The 19,708-nt window shown below is 34.6% G+C and overlaps 2 protein-coding genes and 1 long non-coding RNA gene across 8 annotated transcripts in view; 1 reads left to right on the top strand and 2 right to left on the bottom strand.

Moving 5' to 3' along the window:
* Positions 1-104: 104 nt before the first annotated feature.
* On the bottom strand, positions 105-16,103 carry sh3gl3b (SH3-domain GRB2-like 3b). Of its 6 annotated transcripts, NM_200181.2 has the most exon segments (11): positions 108-855; positions 6,886-6,960; positions 7,065-7,097; positions 7,194-7,309; positions 7,394-7,497; positions 9,127-9,285; positions 9,928-10,061; positions 10,594-10,737; positions 13,746-13,818; positions 13,920-13,988; positions 15,958-16,084. In NM_200181.2, coding segments are annotated over 11 exon segments (1,161 nt in total). In that variant the 5' UTR covers positions 16,003-16,084; the 3' UTR covers positions 108-646.
* Positions 15,180-18,925, top strand: LOC141380955 (uncharacterized). The gene is made up of 3 exons (XR_012400384.1): positions 15,180-16,243; positions 18,627-18,731; positions 18,830-18,925. It is a non-coding gene; the product is annotated as an uncharacterized lncRNA (long non-coding RNA).
* glsl (glutaminase like) overlaps positions 17,804-19,708 on the bottom strand; it is a 28,946-nt gene continuing 27,041 nt past the window's right edge. Inside the window, exons 20-21 of the mRNA XM_009297984.5 lie at positions 18,789-18,929; positions 17,804-18,687 (exon numbers count right to left, since the gene is read on the bottom strand). Coding sequence (XP_009296259.2) covers positions 18,591-18,687; positions 18,789-18,929 — 238 coding nt within the window. The 3' untranslated portion in view covers positions 17,804-18,590. The remainder of the gene's footprint in view (positions 18,688-18,788; positions 18,930-19,708) is intronic.

Genomic DNA, 19,708 nt, shown 5'->3' with positions numbered 1-19,708 from the left:
AGAGAATGGGCATTTACTTAGTTTTACCTGTATATGTTTTTTTGTTTTACTCTTAAAGTACTGGCAGCAGTTGTTGGCATTTTAAGAATGACAAAAGAGCCCAATTTCAGCTAGAATTTTTTTAATGGTCTACTTAAAAATGTGACCTCCATTTTGGATGGTCAGAGAGTGAGAAATTGAACAGGATTTTTTGAGTGAACTATTCCTTTAATAAACACATCGAAGACAGTTCATAAGACTGCAGTGCTTGTTAATAACCAGTAAATGATCCAACATTCCTAGCAAAAACAATGGATATAAACGGCAGCGTATTAATGCAGTGCACACTAGGACTTATTTTTGATAAAGACAAAGGACTGAATGATCAATATGGATAGAAAGGATCCGTCCTGAGAAGGAATTTGTGTTTGGATGCTATTAAATGCTTAAGACGTTAATACAGCAGTGTAACTATTTAACATCTTGATAGATTCGTAAAAAATAACCAAAAAGGCAGGATACGTAACTTTGCATAGTAATAATACAGATAAATATACAGCAAGGGCTCAGAAGTGCTTCACATATTAACCTTATTATCACATAATCAGAGCTTCTTAATGTCCAAAAACTGGAGATGTTCATGTTATCCAGCTGTGTCCTGTGGTCGTCACTGTGGCAGAGGTACAAGGACTTTGACGTAGTTCATGGGAAATAAGCCAGACTGGCCTCTGGTCATCCCCTCATACCAGTTCTCATCTATCTGGCTGGTTAGAATGATGATGTCGCCCTCTTTAAAGCCCAGCTCGCCCTGGTTTTCTGCCTGGAAACTGTACAGTGCCCGACAGCAGGGCTGATCCAGGGGGGGAGCTCTATCATCTAGCACACATGAAGGAAAATAATGTTTATTTAAGCAGCTTCTTTTACAAGCCAAATGCCATTTTAAATTAAACATTGCACAGACACATTCCAGGGTGTGGTTTAGATGAAAACAGTTATTGTTTGCTTCATCCTTATTTTTATCTCATGTATTGCAAAATAATGTACTCATCTGATAGTAGAAAGGGCTTCATTTGTGCCAATGTGGTGCTGAGAAATGCACCTCTGCAGCAAAATGCACCCCTTCATAGACTTTCATAACATACTCAGTGTACATTTAAAAAAAAAAATCAAAAGGCCATAATTGATTAAAATGTAAAATAATTATTACTTTGATGGATAGAGCAAGCACAAGAAGTGAAACACATTTTAAACTGCACTAGGTTTACAGATAAAAGTAAAATAATAATATTGAAAATTAGGCTTTTTGGTGGGTTTTAAACAGACATTTCGGCTGCATGGAACATATAAAATTGTTGCCATTTTAAACTAAACGACAAATTAAACATTTACTTAATCTCATTGGTATTGTATTTAAAGTCAATCTTTATTCATTTATTTATTTATTTATTTATTTATATATGTTCTGTAAGGGTAGGGTTCTATTCATGAAACTCACCTCAGTTGCTCTCATCAGTGTCATAACTTTATTATTATAATTTTTAAAATCAATTTTAGTTAATAGATGCACATTTTGGAGGGGGTTCATTTTTCGGGAGGGGTGCGTTTCTCGACACAACACCAGGATCAGCCTGATCCAGATCTGGCACCTCATTTTACCCATCAACCTTATGCCCAGTTTTCAACTTTGTTTTAAAAATGTTTTATTTGGTTTTCTTACATTTAACAGATCATTACACAAAGAGTATTTTTGATCAATTCATTACTTCTGTTGGCAAAATTCAGTATACACAAAAGCAAGTACAGTGATTCCAAGCCATTGTTTATTATTTTCAAGTCAGAGTTCAAGCTTTATATAAAAACTATCTATAATCTGAGAAATAAGAAAGCTGTTAAGTGCATTAATATATGCAAATATGCAAACATTTACATGTTTTTATTTTAATTTATTTTTTTATTTTTTGTCATTTTCTTTTTCCTTGATTGTTGTCATACCCTGGCTTTTTCTAATTGTTGTTAGTTTTGAATTGTTCAAAAAAAAAAAAAAAAAAAAATTAACCACTTTCTTCCAAGACTCTCCAAACCTGTTCCCATTCGTCCATTTACCATCGACCGATATATATTTATAAACAGGGGGGCTAATTATTCTGACTTCAACTGTTTATATATATATATATATATATATATATATATATATATATATATATATATATATATATATATATATAAACAGTTGAAGTCAGAATAATTAGCCCCCCTGTTTATTTTCTTCCCCAATTTCTGTTTAACGGAAAATATTTTTTTCAACACATTTCTAAACATAATAGTTTTAATAACTCATTTCTAATAACTGATTTATTTTATCTTTGACATGATGACAGCAAATAATATTTGACTAGATATTTTTCAAGACTTTTCAAGACTTTTATACAGCTTAAAGTGACATTTAAAAGCTTAACTAGGTTAATTAGGTTAACTAGGCAGGTTAGGGTAATTAGGCAAGTTATTGTGTAATGGTGATTTGATCTGTAGACTATTAGAAAAAATATAAGCTTAAAGGGGCTAAGAATATATATATATATATTCTTAAACAGAACAGTTCTGTCTGGTTCTCAAATCTTATTGGCTGATACTCAAACAGTCTCCTCACCCTTCTGTATTATTCTGGTCACACAGAGTACAGCATCTGTTGGACGATATAATGTACTTTTTCTTTAAAGCTATGCAGTTTATTTATAAGGATAGTGCCTATTTCAAAATATTAATAATTTCTGAGAGCCACCGCATCCGTTAGCCTGTTATTGAGCAGAGCAAAGATGGTTGACGCTGTCCATCCACAAGATAGCAACAGAGACCGCAAAATAAGCCTTTAAAGGAGAAAAGATTGGAGTTTTTTAAACTACAGCTGATCAAAACATTATAAAAATGGTGAGTGACATTCTAAGTTGATCTCTGTCTTTTTTTATTTTGCGGTGCTGTATATTCACCATAGAAATTGTAGTCTATTGAGTGTGAGCTGGGACTTACATACTCTATCAGGAATGTATGCATTTTGTTTTGACCACTTTTTGTATATTTACATTTACATTTACATTTACATTTAGTCATTTAGCAGACGCTTTTATCCAAAGCGACTTACAAATGAGGACAAGGAAGCAATTTACACCACTAAGAGCAACAATGAATAAGTACTAAAGGCAAGTTTCAGGTCTGTAAAGTCTAAGAAGGGAAGTGTTAGTAATTTTTTTTTTTTTTTTTTTTTTTTTTTTTTTTTTTTGTACAGTTAGTGTGATATTCAAATAGGCAATTGCAGATTAGGAAGTGAAGTGGAGACTAAATAGTTGAGTTTTTAGTCGTTTCTTGAAAATAGCGAGTGACTCTGCTGTTCTGATGCAGTTAGGGAGTTCATTCCACCAACTGGGCAGATTGAGCGTGAGCGTTCGCGAAAGTGATTTTTTTCCTCTTTGGGATGGAACCACGAGGCGACGTTCATTCACAGAACGCAAGTTTCTGGAGGGCACATAGATCTGCAGAAGTGAGTGCAGATAAGAAGGTGCTAGGCCAGAAGTCACTTTGTAGGCAAACATCAGAGTTTTGAATTTGATGCGAGCAGCAACTGGCAGCCAGTGCAAACGGACTAGCAGCGGAGTGACATGTGCTCGTTTAGGTTCATTGAAGACAACTCGTGCTGCTGCATTCTGGAGCAGTTGAAGAGGCTTGATAGAGTTAGCTGGAAGCCCAGCTAGTAGAGAGTTGCAGTAATCCAGTTTGGAGAGAACAAAAGCTTGAACAAGGAGTTGAGCTGCATGTTCAGATAAGAAGGGTCGGATCTTTCTGATGTTATAGAGTGCAAATCTGCACGATCGAGCAGTTCTAGAAATGTGGTCAGAGAAGTTTAGTTGGTCATCAATCGTTACTCCAAGGCTTTTCACCATTTTGGATGCAGTAATGGTTGCCCCATCCATCTGGATTGAAAAGTTATGGTGTAGAGTCGGGTTGGCAGAAACTACAAGCATTTCCGTTTTTGCGAGGTTCAGCTGAAGATGATGATCTTTCATCCAGTGTGAAATATCCAACAGGCAGGCTGAGATACGAGCTGGAACCGAGGGATCATCAGGATGAAAAGAGAGGTATAGCTGGGTATCATCAGCATAGCAGTGGTAGGAGAATCCATGTCTCTGGATGACTGGTCCTAGAGATGATGTGTAGATGGAGAAGAGAAGTGGCCCAAGAACAGAGCCTTGAGGTACCCCAGTGTTTAGATGCTGTAGGTTGGACACCTCTCCCCTCCAAGACACCCTGAATGACCTGTCAGAGAGGTAAGATCTGAACCATTGTATAACAGTGCCCGCAACGCCCAGTGACTCAAGCGTAGATAGCAGGATCTGGTGGTTGACAGTGTCAAAAGCAGCTGACAAGTCCAGCAAAATGAGGACTGATGATTTAGAGTCTGCTTTAGCCAGTCTGAGATCCTCCACGACCGAGAGCAGGGCAGTCTCAGTTGAGTGGCCTTTCTTAAAGCCGGATTGCTTGTTGTCCATGAGATTGTTTTGAGTAAGAAAGTCCAGGACTTGATTGAACACTACTTTCTCCAGAATCTTGGCCATGAATGGAAGCAGGGATACTGGTCTGTAGTTTTCAAGTAGCGTATGGTCCAGGTTGAGTTTCTTTAGCAGTGGGGTTACCCTAGCCTGCTTAAATGTAGTGGGGAATAAACCAGAGTCAAGAGATGTGTTAATTATGTGAGTCAGTGTTGGTATGACTGCAGGAGAGATGGCTTGCAAGAGATGAGAGGGAATGGGATCGAGTGGACAGGTGGTTGCATGGCTAGATAGCACAAGTTTGGACACCTCAGACTCAGAGAGCTGAGAAAAAGAGGTGAGTGTGTGTGGTGTTGGTGTTGTATCTTGCGTGTTTGTTGTAGGTGCAGCAAATTGAGCACTGATTTTTGCAGTTTTGGTGCAGAAGAATGTAGCAAAGTCATCAGTAGTAAGTGTGGAGGATGCGGGTGGAGGAGGAGGATAGAGGAGGGAGGAAAATGTTTTAAAAAGTAGGCGAGGATTAGTGGCATTGTTGATTTTCAGACGGTAATACGTCTGCTTTGCAGAAGTAACCTCAGCTGAGAAAGAGGACAGAAGAGTTTGGTATGTTAAGAGATGTGCAGGATTTTTAGTTTTCCGCCAAATTCTCTCCGCAGCCCGAAGTTTTGAGCGATGCTCACGGAGAGCATCCGAGAGCCAGGGTGCAGGAGGACTGGCACGGGCTGGCCTGGATGCAAGAGGACATAATCGGTCTAGACATGATGCTAGTGTGGAGCAGAGTGTATTAGTGGCACTGTTCGAATCAAGTGCAGTGAGTTTGCGAGATGGAGGAAGAGAGTCTGAAACAATGGTGGATAGTCTATTGGGTGAGAGAGATCGTAGGTTTCTGCGAAAGGTAACCAGTGTAGGAGTGTGTGGCGGCTCAGGAGTAATGTGGATGTTGAGAGACAGAAGGAAATGATCAGATATTTGTAGTGGAGTTACTATTGTTTGATCAGTGAAGCAGTGTCGTGTGTAAATAAGGTCTAGCTGATTACCTGATTTGTGGGTAGCAGAAGTAGGTGCTCTTTTTAGGTCAAAAGAGGCAATGTATAATCCTCAGTTACTTTTTGGTTGGCCATCTGTTTGTTTCTAATGAGTCTCCTGTTTTCGTTAATGCAGTTCAGTAAAAAGAAAGAAAAAAGAAATGCCAGCAAGTGTTTAGATTAATCGGCTAGTGTTTGCTTTGCTTTGGCTTTTCCGGGGTTAATTATTGTAATCTCCCGATTGAAATAGAGAAATAATCTTAACATGTGAGCTAAATCTTTAGAATAGTATGCTACAGAATCATTCAAAAACTAGCTCTAAAGTTAAATTTGTAAATTAGCAACGTCTTTTGCTGTTCTGACGTCAGCTGCAGATGTAAATGAACGGCAGAATAATGTAGTTCTTTTCAGTAGGATTTTTGAGACTCTGTGTCTCTGTGTTTGATTTTCTTCTTTATATAAAGGATTATGCCGTCAAACTGTTGTATAAACACAATATCACATGAGTAACAGTGCATGATATAGCTGTATATCGTCACTGGTGGGACACTAAGGCAACACACCAGTGCCAATAAACAGCCATATCGCACTGCTACTCATGTGATTTTTCTCATAGTTAGATAGATATCTTAAATAGTTTTTGTTAATGTTTTCTTACCCTATGTTATATGTTTTGCACTCTCAAAAAAAGATTTGTTCTAATTGGCTATCAATGTGTAATCACTCATAAAAACTTTTCTGAAAGCAAGTTACTCTGGTAATACAGTCATCATTAGACGGCTGTGAAATCTGATATAATTTCAAATACAGAAAAAAAAATCTCTATAATGTTATACTGAACAGGTGTAAAATGTAAAAAAAAAAAAAATAAATAAATAAATAAAAAAGACTCATTATTATGTAAAATGTATGTAAAAATAATTAGAATATTCTGTACTATTTCTAGTCCTCTTATATTTATATATATAATATATATTGATAAAAAAATCTGTAAAAATACCATAATTGTGCAATATTATTACAATTTAATGTTGTATATATTACAATTTAGTTTTAGATTTTAAAATAAAATATATTCCTGTTATGCAAAACTGAATATTCAGCATCTTGACCAAGTCTTTAATGTCACTAATCCTTCATAAATCATTGTTAACAAAATCACTTTGTTGAAAACATCACAATATCTTTCAGTGTTCATTGATGTGGTTTAAAAGAAAAGCATTTATTTAAAATTTAAGACTGTCCTACTGTTTTGCTTTGCTTTGAATTGCTTTACCGTCATTTTGGTCATTTCAATGCAATGCATCCATAATGAATAAAAGCACTCAGACTGATCTACTCACTGATGCTTGCTGGTTTGTCTGTTGTTGGAGTTTTAATGGTGACTTGTTCAGGACGGTGAACCACAACCGGAGCATCTATTAAAGTAAGATTAAAGACATCAGTGGCAAAGAAATGCTGGGATATTCGCATCTGCCTAATAAACAGAGTGAGTTTGTGCATCACATTAACAGTGACTTACATTTCTCACTCAAAGCTTCAGTAATTTCAGTATCTGTGATACATAATACAGCATTTCAGCTCGCAATGAATTCACAAACTCTTCGTAAACTGTTCATGTTTAATGAAATCAAATAACATAATTTCACACCTGATGACTGTCCGGATGAGCATGTGGAAAATCCATAAATATCCGTATAGCACACTGTGCTCGCAACTGATTTAGATGCAAATTCCCTTTTGGGCTTATTGCTTGCGTCTCTTATCCTAGACACAGGAGAGAAAAAAAAGAAGGCAGTTGAAATGAGATGAAGGTATGGGGAATCTAATGTTTATAGAAAAAAAACTAACTTGGTCTGTAAATTACTCCTGAGGTTTTCCAGAATCTGACTTGACTGGCGATGATAGTCTATTACTGCTTCTAAAAGACCTGAGAGGTGCTGCATCCGCTGGACCTAAAACAAAATGACAATATGCCAAAATGACTTAAACAAATAAACACAAATAATACTAATTAAACACAAATGATTATTATAATATTAATACGATTATATTATATCTAAATACATACTATATAGCTTTAAAAGTTAACAGTTTTATAGTATGTATACAATGCTCAGCATAAATGAGACCAACACCTTTTGAAAACAAATATTCTTAATAATTAATAAACAGCTTTATTAAAGTTATATCCATAAAAATAGAAGTTTGGGGTTCTAAAATAATATATTTAATTGCAAATGTTATTGGCCAAAAAATAAACAAAATGTGATGTATTTTCATGTTTCTCTTAATTTTTCCAGTTTATTGAAATATTATTTAATAATTTTCCCCACCATATTAATTTGTGTGTTCTAATTTTAGAACTACAATCTAAAGTTATTTTGTTAGATTAGCTTTAGTACGGACTAATCCAATGTATATGCACAAATACACTCACCGGCCACTTTATTAGGTACAGAAAGGTGATTTAAGTGACTTTGAACGTGCCATGGTTGTTGGTGCCAGACAGGCTGGTCAGTATTTCAGAAACTACTGATCTACTGGGATTTTCACACACAATCATCACTAGGGTTTACAGAGAATGGTCTAAAAAAAAAAAGAAAATATCAAGTGAGCGGCAGTTCTGTGAGTGCAAATGCCTTGTTGATGCCAGAGGTCAGAGGAGAATGGCCAGACTGGTTCCAGCAGATGGAAAGGCAGCAGTAACTACTCGTTACAATAACTGATGAGGCTTGATTTCTGCTCGACTTCTGTCTTCGATTTTCTTGGCACACTTTGGGTCCATTAGTATTAATTGAGCATCATGTCATCAACACCACAGCCTTCCTGAGTATTGTCGCTGACCATGTCCATCCATTTATGACCACAGTGTACCCATCTTCCGATGACTATTTCCAGCAGGATAACGCTCCATGCCATAAAGCGGGAATCATGTCAAACTGGTTTCTTGACCATGACAATGAGTTTACTGTACTCAAATGGCCTCCACAGTCACCAGATCTCAATCCAATAGAGAACCTTTGGGATGTGGTGGAACGGCATATTCGTATTATGGATGTGCAGCCGACAAATCTGCAGCAACTGCGTGATGCTATTATGTCAATATTGAAAATCTCTGAGAAATATTTCCAGTACCTTGTTGAATCTATGCCACGAAGGATTAAGTCAGTTCTGATGGAAAAAATGGGTCCAAACCAGCACTAGTAAGGTGTACCTAATAAAGTGGCCAGCGATTGTGCATTATTGTAAAGAATGCTATATAAACTATTCATCTAAAAAAAAGATATGTGAGGGTGGTACTCATTTATATAAACAGTCAAGTCTAAAATTATTCATACCTCTGGCAAATTCGGCTTTTATTTTTTGTTAAAATGTAGAAGTAAAATATCATTGTATAAAAAATATATATATATATTTAAATTAAATATATACAAATATAAGTAAATGTTATACAATGATAGTTATCTCATCATAATAGTACTGTGTTTAATATTGGTTTTTATTTAAGTCTATAAAAAATTGTAATTTGTATGGAAAAATGGACAATGGAAAAAAATATAATTTATACTTGCATTACTTACATCTTTCTCTAAGAGATTAAACATGCATCTTTCAGCCATTTCTTTGGATTCTTCAAACTTGTCGAACGCTTTCTTAATTTCAGAGTCTGCAATCTTTCCTTTACGTCTCTTCTTGTAATCAAAATCCAGACGCCGACCTTCAAGTTTTCTCAGATGAAACTGACAACCAGAAAAAAGAAACAAAGCTACAGTTACATCATCATTCACAACAAAAATCAATGTCTTTGTTTTTTCCTTATACATGCACAGATTACATTTCAAATCAGTCACAACACTGACGCATTCATTTTGTGGATTTAAAGAGATAGTTCACGTAAAAAATTCAAATCCACTCACTATTTACTCACATGCAACTGGTTTCAATCATTTATGAGTTTCATTCTTCTGTTGAACACAAAAGAAGATACTCTGAGGAAAGCTGAAAACCTGTAACTATTGACTTCCATAGTAGGAAAAACAAATATTTTGAAACTCAATGATTTCCCAGTGCTGGGTTGCAACTGGAAGGGCATCCACTGCGTAAAACATATCAAATAGTTGGCAGTTCATTCTGCTGTGGCGACTCCTGATAAATAAGGGACTAAGCCAAAAGAAAATGAATGAATAAATGAAACTCAATGGTTAACAGTTTCCAGCGTTACTCAAAATATCTTTTTCTGTACTCAACAAAATACGCTTTTTTTTTTTGTGAACTATAACCTTATTGCATCAGCAAAATGATAAATCTGTTCATTTATCTGAATATTAGCCAGGAAGAATCATTAAAAATATACAATTTGAAGCATTATTTACAAGACTAACCCCAATTTCCTTCAGTTCTTTCTGCTGAAGGGATTGCAGAGGATCGATGAAGGCTCGTTTCACTCGGACGTCCATACAGTCTCTGGCCTGGGCGACTTGTTTCAACGCCTCTCCCATTTCAAGCAAAGCAAAACCTACAATAGTTTAAAAATCAACTTGTAGTTTAAAGTGAAAGTTCACCCAAAAATGAAAATAATCTCATTATTTACACTCTATAGTGTTATTTTAAACCTTCAAGAGTTTCATTCTTCTGTTGAGCACAAAAGAAGATATTTTGAAGAATGCTGGTTGTTGGAGCCCATCAAATTCCATAGTAGGAAATTAAATTGTTTCCCAGAGATGAGTTGCAGCTGAAAGTGCATGCGCTGTGTAAAAACATATGCAGAATAGGTTGGCGGTTCATTCCGCTGTGGCGACCCAACAGATCAATAAAGGCACTAAGCCGTAAAGAAAATGAATGAATGAATGAAATGAAATAGTCTATGAAAGACAATGGGTGTCAGCAACCAGCATTCCTCAAAATATCTTCTTTAGTGTTCTCTAAACACTTTTTTTAACAAATGAAAGTTGAGTAAATGATGACAGTATTTTCATTTTTGAGTGAACTATTCCTTTAAAGAGGTGACACAGCAATCAATGCGTTTCATTCAATGTCTCAAAACATACCAAAGCCAGATTCAGCTCCAAGCTCACTGCCGTACTGCAGCATGCAGTCTCCCAGAATGCCCTCTGTCTGAGGGTAACCCACTGCCTTCACATGTCCACGAATTCTAGACACCGTGCTGAGCATGCTGAGCTTCGCCCTGTAAGCTTAAAGAACAAATCTTGCATAAATATCATATTATTAGTGATTAAAGTACATTTTAAAGGATCACTCCAAAAACATGAATAGGATCCCATAATTTACACACCCTCGGGCCATACTCAGAATAAATGACTTTCTTCTGTCAGACTAACACAGTTGGAGTAAAATGTTTATTCTGGCTCTTCCATGCTGTATGATGATGCTTTTAACTTTCAAAAATCATCAAACTACTCCATACACCACCAAGAGATGCCTGTCATGATATCGATTTTTTGTTGTACAATATATTGCGCAAAAATATAATGCGATGAACAATATTGTTGTTATTTTAAGACCATCTTATGCCACCCATTATATAATGCCAGAATGACAATAAAATATGATCACAATGCAAGTACACTCTTCCAAACTTTTTATTTTTAAGAATATTTAATTTTTATCATAGCCATTTAATAGTCCTAGATAAATAATAATAAATGTTAACAAAAAAGTGCAAGAAAAAAGTAACAGAGGCTGCAATATCTGGTACCAGATCTATTTTCAGTTGCCAGACACCCACATAAAATATACTACAGTAATTTATAGTGGATACTAGTGTTTTTTAACCATGCTGACACTGACACCTTCAATAGAGATGTTGCACAATCATTTATGTATGGGCGATATGTATTGCATCATCAGAAATTATTGATGTTATCTCCATGTGTTGTGCGATAAGTTGATATATTGACTATTGTCACAGGCTTATGGGGGGGATAACGCACATCTTATGTAGCAGACTGATCTGTTTTTGCAACAAATAGTAGTCATTTTTTAATGATAAACTTAAATCACTGAATGTCCAAATGCACGGCTGATCTCTGACTTGACGTACAACATAATGCATGACGCAAGAAGCATTCGTAGCAGAACAGCGAGTCATAAACTGTATAATGTTATACAGTAATCCCAAGCAAATTAGATTTCTTGTTCATCATCATCTTCTGTGGTAAGCAAACTGCATAGTAAATTATTCCAGTGAGACGCGTCTATTCACAGAACTTCACATTCATGCAAATAATTATTCATACTTCATCAGGAATGCGAATCATTACATTTTTAAATATATTTTTGTAAGAAAACTGCATGGATTTGCTTCATAAGGCATACATTAGCCCCCTGATGGCATATGTATTAGATTTAGGACAGATTTATGCACTTTTGGGATAGCATAGGGAACTAGGATAAAAAAACTGTAACTACTCCAACTGTCTCAAAGAAGAAAGTCATATACGGCGAGGATGCCCTGAGGAAGAGTATATTGTGGAGTATTTTTCGTTTTTGGTTGAACTATTCTTTAAATAGTTGCAGTAAATCAAGCCAGCAGGTGAAAAGAGTAAAACAGTTATGACCATACTTCCCCAGTTGATCAATTACACAAAGATTTGCAAACTTGTTTTGTATAACAAGCTTTCTAAAATGTTACGATTAAACATTTCAATGATAATACACTTCATTTTGTTAATTATGCACTAATTTGCAAGCATTTCCAAGCACACAATCTGAACATTGGATGATTTCAGGTTAAAATCCTCAATTTTTATAGCTCTACAGTTCAGAAAATACATTTGAACAATCTTTCATATATAATGAAATACATTATATGAACAAAACTAAAACCTAAGAATGCAGATATGAAACAGTGAAGTTTGGTGTATGTTAAAGTTCTTGAAATGGAGATTTATGGCTCTGTGCAGGAGAAATATGTATATTAGATGAAATCTACAGAAAAAAACGGATAACGTGACAAAAGACACTTTAAAGTAGGGCTACACGATATCAAAAAAATCTGATTCTGCGATTATTATTATTTATTTTTTTTGAGTACCATCTTCTTAGATGAGACATTAAACTGAGGTCCTGACTCTCTGTGGTCATTAAAAAAAAATTCTCAGGATGTTCTTCGAAAAGGACTCTGTCCATCATCTCCTAACGACCCCCATATCATAATTGGCTTCATCTCCACTCCACCAAATGTGTAAAGCGATTTGAGTGTGTATATATAAATGTAAGGAAATATTATAACTATGATAAATATTGCTATACAGAAAAACAAAATAGTTTGAATGGCACTTATTGACAGTTTTATTGGGAGTCTAACAGCTTTGAAGAACAGCAATAGAAAGAAAAGAAATCGCAATGCAAAAACATGCTTTTCGTACTTTGTCTCATCTGTAGTCCAAATATCTAATAATTCTTAGATCAAGTAAAAATAGTGTTTTATTTTGACTTAGTTTTCATTTAAAACATGCTAAATTATCTGCCAATGGGGTCAGTAAAATAATCTTTACGCTATGAAATGTTGACATTTGGACTAGAAACAAGACAAAAATTCTAAATAAGAAAAACTTTCTTATTTCCATAAATCGTATAAATTCTTTAAACATAAGTAAATAAGATAAATCCTTGTTAAACCTCCAAAGATCATATTTTATTTTAAGCCAAATGTTCCAACATGTCTTAAAATGCTCAGTCAAAGGCCTCAAAAACACATGCAAATGATAAACTCACTCTATTATGTCTAAACTTAGCAGTGACTCTACAAACCACATCTGTTATGTACAGTAGCTCCAGGTCAACTAATTCAGACTCAAAATTGCAGATGCACACATTGTGATATCCATGCCGAAACAATATATTGTGCAGCCCTACTTAAAAGTGCATTTTGGATGTTTTCTTAACAATAAACTAAAAATTGGCTTAAAAGACACATAACAATAACCTTTATAAACCATTTCAATGTATTGATGGCATTGGCCCATGAACATTTCCTGCTTGCTATCAAACTATTTCATAACTGTAACAAGAGGCAATTAAATCATAACTTCATGTTGAAACAGCCATCATAACATTATTTATCAGTGTGGCTCTTTTTGGATTCTCGAAAGCTGTAAAAATTAAAAATATAAAACAGGAAATCCGTTGGGAGCATTGTTTTTGTTTACAACCCTCAAAATGGTCTATTGTTAAATACCTGGGTTCGGCTGAAGATATCCAATCGTTTTTGGAACAATATCAAGAATGAGTTTGTGGGTAATTTCAGTTTTCTACAACAAAACAATCAATATAAAGACAATAAAAAGGTGGTAAGGGGCTTTCATTTTTCAAATAAATGTTTTCTTCATTGTATTGAATTATTTATTTATACCCTTTCCATGCTGAGGAACTCCTCATCCAGTTTTGTTCCTTCAACGCCATTGATCTTTTCTTTTAGCAACTGTAAGCATAATCAGAGAGGAAAAAAGGTTGTTTTTCTTCTTGTGGAGTGGGCTTGACAAAAAAGAAAAAAAGCACAATGAAAAGACAGTGGCATAAAGACCATTTTCACTCATGAATTGCTCACAATTTCACAAACAAAGCCAAAGAAATGGCAACTCTCATTGTTTGAAGCAAAACACAAAACAAAACACAGAAATAGCATTTTCTTGAAAAAGCATTTTCTCATTACAAATGTAAACATATCTATTTAAACATTGTACACCCTATTATTATTTGGACACATGTGATTCTTCTTAACATATAAGATACAATATTAAGAATACTACAAAGAGAGCTGGCTAAAAATTATCTCTAAAGATTAATAGCAATCCTTGCACAATGACATGATAACCCATGAATCAATCCAACAACATTTCAAACAAAACCCGGAAATCCACAAGCCGTGCCTATTTTAACACATTGTGATTACTGAGCATCTGTTTCCTGCGGTTCATACACCAAAGTGTTTATCAAAGTCAGTCCTTCAGCCAATACTTCCCAAACACTAAGAGGATTCAGACCGCGGTGAGCGAATTAAAGGAATGTGACCTTGGAAAGCATACTTTTGCTGGCTTGGAGACCAAGAAACTTTCCCTAACACTGTAAACAAAAGCTCCAGGAATGAGGCTTCATTAGCAATTCCAGCTTTTATTATCCACCATAAACCCAAAACTTTATCAGATAGTAGTGGACTTTGGATTCAAGAAAAAGACAACACCCTTGTGTAGCTTTGCTAGTTTTTATATTAGCATGTTTAGCTCTGCAGTAACTCAACACAGATTTAGCAACACAGTGTGAGAAGGAATAAATAAAGTAAAAGAAGTACAAGTCCACTTTGAGCAGAAATAAAACATTTCCTTTAATCTAATTTCTGTTTTACAACATCCTCTTCTGCCGTTGCATGATAGTTCTGAACAGTAAGACTATTCAGTATTAACTAGGCCATCACATCAGGTCACACACGATTGGATACAGTTACTCTACATCGGGCAAACAGAGAAAGATTGAAAAGAAAGGAGGGAAAGTCTTACTACTGTCAGCGAATCGGTTCGTTCGAATACAACGATTCAAAGAATCGATTCAAAACAGATTCAGAGTTTTGTTTTGCTTTTAATAAGCTACTAACGACCTTTCTAACAATAACATTGCTACATTTGAATGTAAATAGCCCATTTAGGGTTTTCTTGATGCACAACACTTTAATTATTATCAAAAAAAATTATCAAAATAAATAAAAATAACTTTTTTTGCCAGTTTACATTGATCACAAGATTCAGTTAAATTTTAATGAAATTTCTGAATTAACTTACTAATTTTAGTAAAACATAGGCCAAAAATAAATTAAAATAAGAAAATAAGATATTTTCCTCCATTTTAATTTATCTGACCACAAAATAACCCAATTGATTGCAATGATTTTATTATAACAGTCAATTAATAATTACTCTGTGGCTATACAATTTAGTGAATAAATTATTATAGGCTTGCAATGTATTTAAAACCAGAGAACAAGCCAAAACATGACCACCACGAAAGTTAAAACGTGCAAACATTTTGGTTACGCTTTTACTAATAACTTATTCTTATTTTTCGTAACGAATGGAGGAAATTGGCTGATTTATAAGGGGAAAAACAAACTTCACCCTCATGTCTTGTGCAGTGCTAAACAACATTGTTCACTTATCACCGGGGAACCGATTCAAATTTGACTGAATTTGATTCAATAGAAAGATTCGACTCAAAAGAACAATTCATTCACGAATCAAACTGAGATTACAACATCCTCCCAACAAACGCGTTATGTCACAAAAGTACAAAACTCTTTAAAAGTGCCAAGTACAGACATCGCGTGTGCTATCTATGCTAAAAACCAACGACATACGCAATAACAAATCTTCTTTTCACCGTCGGAAAAACGCTCGTATTACCTGACTAGCTTTGTGAAACTGTTTCTTAAACCCGGCCACTGACATCCTTCGTCCTTAAATGTGTCCCAGGGACCGTCGAGTCGGGATGGCTCGGTCGGTGCATTAGCTATCTCTGCCCGTGAGTCCACATTGCTCTCTCCACCCTCTTTCCTTCCGTCGCAATGTATGCTGTTATTTTGCACCTTGGGACGCTGCCCAGATTTGATTGGAGGGGCAGTGCTGAGATCCTGCAGCTCCGGTCCTGGAGGTCAGTCATCGGTTACTGCCGCAAACATTTCACGAGAAGGTGAGATAGAGGACAGTTGTAGAGATGTAGGACAGTGTTAGCCTACTTTAGGACTATATTCTGAAAATTGCCAGAAATAACTTCCCTATGGGGAAGTTGTCACACTTTTTACTTTAATGAATGAATCCATGTTTAAGTCTCGACTAATAACAATAAATAGCCCACATTGCACTTACATTTTGATCAATATTGGGGTAAGTTGTCAAATTAAACGTCATAATGGCCTAAATGCTTAAAATAATAAACTAAATGGTCAAAATTATCTTACCAGTACCAGTTAAAGTTTGAAATAGCCTAGACTTTCACTTTGATTATTCTATCGAAGGTAACACCTATTTGAATGAAGTATTATTATGAAATAATTTGACGAGCATTGTATTTTTATATATTTTTAAAAAGTATTTTCTTTTACTAATACACATTACAATTGTCATTTATTAATGCAAACTTCTGGAAAAAGATTGGGTCATTGCTACTATATGTATACTGTATGCAGTGGCATTTGTATCTGCAAGGCATTATATACAGAATATTTAAAAATGCAATTTTAAAAACATCCTTAAACCTTGTCTGATAGGATTATCGTAATTCCACAATAGGACAAAATGATAATGCTATAAATTAAATACAATTTAAAATAATTACTCTAATTTCAGTGCAAGTTGCTGAATTGTCATGCTCATGTCAATAAATACTATACTTTTCATTGATCTTGTATTGTCATATATATATATATATATATATATATATATATATATATATATATATATATATATATATATATATATATATATATATATATATATATATATATAATAATCCAGTGCTCAGCATAATCGAGTACACCCCATTTTGAAAATGAATATTTGTATCCATTTCTCAGTGAATATAGGCTTGAATATGTCTTTTGGTGCATTTAAACAAAACAGATTTATTAAACAGATATATTTATTAAAATAATATTTTAGTCACCAAACATGTTTAGAAATTTAAAGAGAATACAATTAAATTCAAGTTCATTTATTCATAAATTTTCTTGTTGGCTTAGTCCCTTTAATTATCCGGGGTCGCCACAGCGGAATGAACCGCCAACTTATCCAGCACGTTTTTTACACAGCGGATGCCCTTCCAGCTGCAACCCATCTCTGGGAAACATCCACACACACTCATACACTACGGACAATTTAGCCTACACAATTCACCTGTCATGCATATCTTTGAACTGTGGGGGAAACCGGAGCACCCAGAGGAAACTCACGCCAAGGCAGGGAAAACATGCAAACTCCACACAGAAATTCCAAATGAGCCGAGGCTTGACCCAGCGACCTTCTTGCTGTGAGTTGACAGCACTACCTACTGCACCACTGCATCCATTAAATTCAGTTACAAACTACAAAAATTCAACTAAACATTTCCATTTTTTTTTTGGTTTTTGATTTTTCCTCGTTTTAAAATGTAATATTTTTCTATAGCATATAAATTTGGGTGTCCTATTTTTTAGACTGTTATTTTAAATTATTTTGTCAAATAAGCTCCAGATTTGGCTTTAGTACTGACTAATGTATATGCACTAATATAATATTGTTTAGCTTCCTATTAAAATATAAATGAGAGATTTGTGAGGGGTGTACTTATATATGCTGAGCACTGTACATCTCACCGAATGCTATTTTTAAAAAAAAAATTAAATAAAAAAAATCAAAATTCAGAACAGAAAATCAAAAATGGTTTGAAAAACATTTCTTGTTATTATTGTAAAAAAAATATTTTACACTGCTTATTTGTAGAGCAATAATTATTTGATATTTGTAAAAAATGTGATGCAGTACAGGTCAGAAGTTAAAAAAATTATCTTATTCAGGAAAAATCAAAAGCGAAATGAGATATATTTTTAACAGTATGAAATATTACATTTCAAATAAATGGTGCTCTCTCTAAAAAATAAAAAAGCAGCACAACTTTTTTTGTCACTAATAAAACATGCACCAACTTGCTGGACATTACATTTATTACAAATATATAAAAATAGCCTTATCCAGTGAACACCCGTCACTGTTGTTTACTCTGTTGTTTACCCTACAGCAACAGCAAAATATGACCACATTTGTACAGATTCATTCATAATCTTGTGTGAGTAAACACATGCTGTTGAAGCATTTATTGAGAAACCACGATTTCAATCTCTTTCTGTGATTCTTAATAAGCAGTGAGTGGCTTTCTGGGACTTTTGCCAACGCACTAATATTTTCCATCCAAGCCTTTTGTGCTTTTTTATAACATTCTTCATATCTCAAATGTAAATATCAAATCTTTAAATAAATGCACTTAGTGGGTTCTGAGTATGTCATCATAAACTCTCTTCATTATCTGTGTGCTTCTTTAGAAACTGGATGGCAGGGTCTTGATTGCATCTCATAGCCTCCTGTAAGGCAGTCTTTCCCCACCTGTAAGATCAACATGGCATACATTATTTCTGCTGACCAGGATGGTAAGTTTAGCACAGCCGTCTTGCAATATTAACATTATGCATGACTTTGACTGTTACCTGTCCTTCAGATGACAGTTTGCTCCTGCATTTTCCACCAGGAACCTGATGACATCCAGACGGCCCTCAGAGGCAGCGACATGCAGTGCTGAACGTCCATCATAATCCACTGCATTCACATCTGCTCCTAACAGAAGGTACCTGCATAAGAGAAATCAATTCATTGTAGTTCACAATACTGGTTTAGTGGCCATTTAGAGTCAGATTGGAAACAAAATTAAGATATAAATAAAAATCAGTTCAGATTTAGATAAAAAAAATCAGTTATCTTTTTGAAGAATGTATATGAAGAAAAATATGGCAACGTTTGCAATTGAATTGAACAGAAATTAAAGGCAAAACGAGAAATATCATTTCAATATCTAAATACTTTGTTGTATTATTTTTTATTTAATATAATTAAATATATATAATTTAATACAAATAAAGAAATACGAATATAAATAATATTCATGGTTATTTATACAAATATAAAGCATAAAACATATTTTTTTGTATTTTTACATGTAATATATTTACAGGTATATCATTTAAGTAAGTTGTAAAAACTTAAAGGGTACCTATGTTACCTTTTTCCAGATTTAATACAAGTCTTTTGTGTCTCCAGACTGTGTAAAGTTACAGCTCAAAACACCCTAAAGAATATTTATTATACCTATCACAAGTTTCTATTGTATAGCTCTGACCATTAGGTAGCGGTTTCGTTGTACTGCGGCTTTAAGGCTAGTCCTTCATCCCCAACATTTCCACATGCCTGTCAGCGTGCATTAAGCTCCTCCCTAGGCTGCTTCAGACACAGACAGACATGAAGGAAGAAGATCTCATGTAAAGTTTGTAAGAAATACTACAGTAAGAACTTTACCAATGAGTATTGGAAGCATTTGTTGTGGAGTTGCAACAATGAGTCTCACACAATGTCG

Source organism: Danio rerio, chromosome 25, assembly GCF_049306965.1.
Source record: "Danio rerio strain Tuebingen ecotype United States chromosome 25, GRCz12tu, whole genome shotgun sequence".
NCBI lineage: Eukaryota > Metazoa > Chordata > Actinopteri > Cypriniformes > Danionidae > Danio > Danio rerio.
This window is presented reverse-complemented; position numbering and strand designations above follow the sequence as displayed.

Excerpts from the sequence above, each read along its gene's own strand:
- sh3gl3b (XM_005163002.6), bottom strand. The coding sequence starts at position 16,002 with ATGTCAGTGGCCGGGTTTAAGAAACAGTTTCACAAAGCTAGTCAG. Across the intron at positions 13,819-13,919 it reads AGTTCCTCAGCATGGAAAGG|AAAACTGAAATTACCCACAA; the intron begins GTATAAATAAAT and ends GTTTTGTTGTAG. Across the intron at positions 7,498-9,126 it reads TTAATCTCTTAGAGAAAGAT|GTCCAGCGGATGCAGCACCT; the intron begins GTAAGTAATGCA and ends ATTTTGTTTTAG.